The sequence below is a fragment of the Carassius gibelio genome, chromosome A8 (assembly GCF_023724105.1).
Source record: "Carassius gibelio isolate Cgi1373 ecotype wild population from Czech Republic chromosome A8, carGib1.2-hapl.c, whole genome shotgun sequence".
In the NCBI taxonomy this organism is placed as follows: domain Eukaryota; kingdom Metazoa; phylum Chordata; class Actinopteri; order Cypriniformes; family Cyprinidae; genus Carassius; species Carassius gibelio.
In genome coordinates, this window is record NC_068378.1 from 14120691 (window position 1) to 14124285 (window position 3595).

Below are 3595 nucleotides of genomic sequence, written 5' to 3' on the forward strand. Positions count from 1 at the left end.
AAGCTTCAGTCTCCATCTAGTGGACATGAATTGATAGAAAATGTCCTTTAAATAGTGACGGGGATTCTGTAGACTATAATGCATGCAGCACGCTGTTAACCTACTGGTTTTAAAATAAGTAGGCTATTGAACGCGCATTCATATGTCACCTTTTAACAAATTGTATTTAATTTTAAAACTGTTGTGAGAGGGATAACAATTTAAAGTCAATGTTCAAGTTCATACATTAAAGTTCATACGTTACTCAACATTCAAACATGTGCAATTAAAGCGATAAATGAATGAGCATTTTTGATAAATGAATGAGCAAAACGCTCTATTTAATTTAGTTACTAGGGTTTTATGGGAAAATACTCGATAGCCTATAATAATAGCTAATGGGTAGGCCAAGGCTATAACACATAATTGAGATTTGTCGCTGATGGTTTATTTAAACAGACATTTTAATACATCCACTTTGCAGGATTTTAGACTAACAAATATATTACCATTTATTAATATACATTAAAACTATCATATAAGAGCAATGACAGAAATATCTTATATTACAAGTATAAAATGACAAGAGTTCGTGAGTTTTCCGGACAGTTCAGCAGTGAGGAGGATACACCCTCCGCAGAGTGTCTATGAAAGGAACAGTCTTCAGCTCAGGAGTTCTTGTTGGCACTGGTAACAAACTTGGAGTCACACATGATGTCGGTCTGGGAAATACATAACTGTAGTCTGGTGTGAGATGATTAGCAGAGTTTTTGTGAGAAGACTCCGTTGATTTGGCCATGATGCTGTCAATGCTGAACGAACACTTCTGGGTTTTGTTCTCGGGCCTTTGCTGGATTTCTGGAGCTTCATGGACCTTAATGTTCAGTGTCTGATACTGGAAATATAGAGGTGGTACCATGATGCCATCCGGCACTGGCAAATATCCAATAGGATTAGCCTGGGCTGGAACCGGCCCAGAAACACAGTAAGGACGTCCATATGCTCGATAACTTAACGCTGGATGGAAAAGCAGCAGGTTGTCTTGAGTGAACTCGGGTTGGTTCCTCTTGAATCTTTTCCTTCTGCGCAGAAAGCTGCCGTTGTCAAACATGTCCTCAGATGCGGGGTCCAGGGACCAGTAGTTCCCTTTTCCCGGGTTTCCAGGCTCTCGTGGGATCTTGATGAAGCAGTCGTTGAGTGACAAGTTGTGTCTGATGGAGTTCTGCCACGCGGGGAATTTCTCCTTGTAGTAGGGGAACCTGTTGCTGATGAAGTCGCAGATGCCGCTGAGGGTCAGCTTCTTCATCGGGCTCTGGAGGATCGCCATGGTTATGAGGGCGATGTAGGAATAGGGAGGTTTGACGGCGGAGGTCTGCTTCGGAGCGGACGCGGTGGAGAAGCTGCTCTCGCTCTCTCCGGAAGACTCGGACCCTGAGTGGTCCGCCTCCGTGGGGTCCTTGCAAGGCACGATGAAATACTCTCGGTCACTATCACTGTGGTCTCCTCCACCGATGTCTATTTCATCGTCTTCAGAAGAGAGCGGGGTACGCTGCACTTCTTCGTAATCCTGTGAAAGGGTCATGGTTGGAGACCATGTGCTGGACGCGGCTTGTGGTTGGTGAAGCTTGTGGCCGGTTTGCAGGACTCATGGAAATGAGGACTATTTATGAGAGGCCACACGATGGTCAGACCAAAAGGGGTGGAGTGTCACCACAGGGATTCAGGACAGTCGGACAGGTGTGGGGGGTCTTTGACCTGTTTAAACAATCCGCATAAGAGATGCGGATCCCAAACACCCCATTAGAGCATCTCAAACTAATGAGATGGCGAAATAATTGGACCAGGTTAAATGTGAAATTTCCCTCTTTTATTTTTACTAAGACAAACGTTCTTGCAACTAGATTTTTACTTCGTTATTTTGCTTGTTAAATAAGGAACATAATGTAAGACGTTTTTATCTTTATTATTAATTAATTCAGCTTCATTATTGAAATAATAAACTGACATTATCAAATGCACTTCCAAATTATGAATCTATTTTAAACGCATGTGCCAAGTTTCATGCACAAATATATATATATATATATATATATATATATATATATATATATATATATATATATATATATATATATATATATATATATATATATATATATATATATATATATATATATATATTTTTTTTTTTTTTTTTTTTTTTTAAGTGTTATGCAAGGATTGAGTGTAGAAAAAAGAAGAGAAACTATATACATTCTATTATTATTGTAATAGCCTATTTTAAAAATATATTTGATGACGCTTTCTTGAGGATTATTTGACCTGAAGCACATTTTTAAATTATGGGTCACATCACAACAAAATGTTTTTCTGCATGTGGTTACACCAAATTGTTTTTAAACTTTAATAACGTTTAAAAAAAAATATTTAATCCTTATTTTAATAGGCTAGCTATAATAAAATATAATGCTAACATTTTTTCAAGCATTTTAAATTTCCACACATTTGAACACTCATATTTGCTCTTTAAGCTACAGAAAAAAAGTGTAGCCTATCTATTTACCCATTTATTTATTTATTAAATTTTATTTCTCTTTAATTTATCATTTTAATGTGTTTTAGATCCGGACAAAAATTAGCGTCATGTCACTGAACGTTTTCTTTAAAAAGCCACGTAATTCACTTCCAGTAAAAATACAATCGTTATATTCTATATGACCTTTTAGGATTCATCTCCAATTCAGAAGCAGGTTAGCGCAGTGGGAACCGGGACGTGTGATGGGGAATTTTCACACCACGCCTATAACTACCGGTTTAAAAGACTGATTTTCCCCCGACACCCCCTGGGTTTCGTTTGGTTTGTCACCTCAAGATACCCGCGGGTGGTGACCATGAAAATGGCAATGGCCCGGCTCCCCGCAATGAAAGAAGAATGCCGGTAAACGAGCCTATCAACATCAGAATCAAATAGGAAACGGCGCAGCTTTAGCCTACAGGCCAGGGGCGAGGTTTATTGGAGGGCATGAATAAGCGCAGCAATCCTCAAAGCAAACCTTCTTGTGCGCGGATGTGTGTTAAAACTGTTCACAGTCATCTCAATTGCAAATTAAGGGGTCCATCCACTTCCTCAGGTGTGGAAGGGGCTGCATGTAAATTTCTGAGAGTACTTGAAAGCTGTGTAAACTAACAGAGCTATTTGCTGCACTCATTCATATACCAATTTAAAGAAATCCAAAGACCTACACTGATCTTAAAGTGTTTGTACTCAGTATTAAGGCATCTAATACCACAAAGCATGAAATGCAAAATTGTTGTTATATAACACATAGAAGCATTAGCGAAACATTAATGAAATTTGTGACATTTGTGAACATTTTTTGTAACTCTTTTACATGCATGCATTTGGAAGACACTTCTAAATAGCTCTGTGTTGTGTTGCATGTTCACATTATATAATTTCATTGAGATTTCTTTTGCTCTTAGTTATCATAATATATGTTCCACTAGACACTCAACAGTAAGTAAACTCTGCCAACCAATTTTCGCAAAGCATGTTAAATGTCCATTTTCGCCTTGTCACAGAAAGTGTTAAGTGGGTGCTTGTAATGATGGATCC

General features: G+C 38.4%; 1 protein-coding gene across 1 annotated transcript; it reads right to left on the reverse strand.

Moving 5' to 3' along the window:
• Window positions 1-203: 203 nt before the first annotated feature.
• On the reverse strand, window positions 204-1630 carry LOC128018049 (forkhead box protein D5-like). The gene has a single exon (XM_052603436.1). The coding sequence runs from the start codon at window positions 1559-1561 to the stop codon at window positions 590-592; it is 972 nt and encodes a 323-aa protein (XP_052459396.1). The 5' UTR covers window positions 1562-1630; the 3' UTR covers window positions 204-589.
• Window positions 1631-3595: the final 1965 nt, after the last annotated feature.

Coding starts and splice junctions, on each gene's coding strand:
- LOC128018049 (XM_052603436.1), bottom strand. CDS start 1,561: ATGACCCTTTCACAGGATTACGAAGAAGTGCAGCGTACCCCGCTCTCT.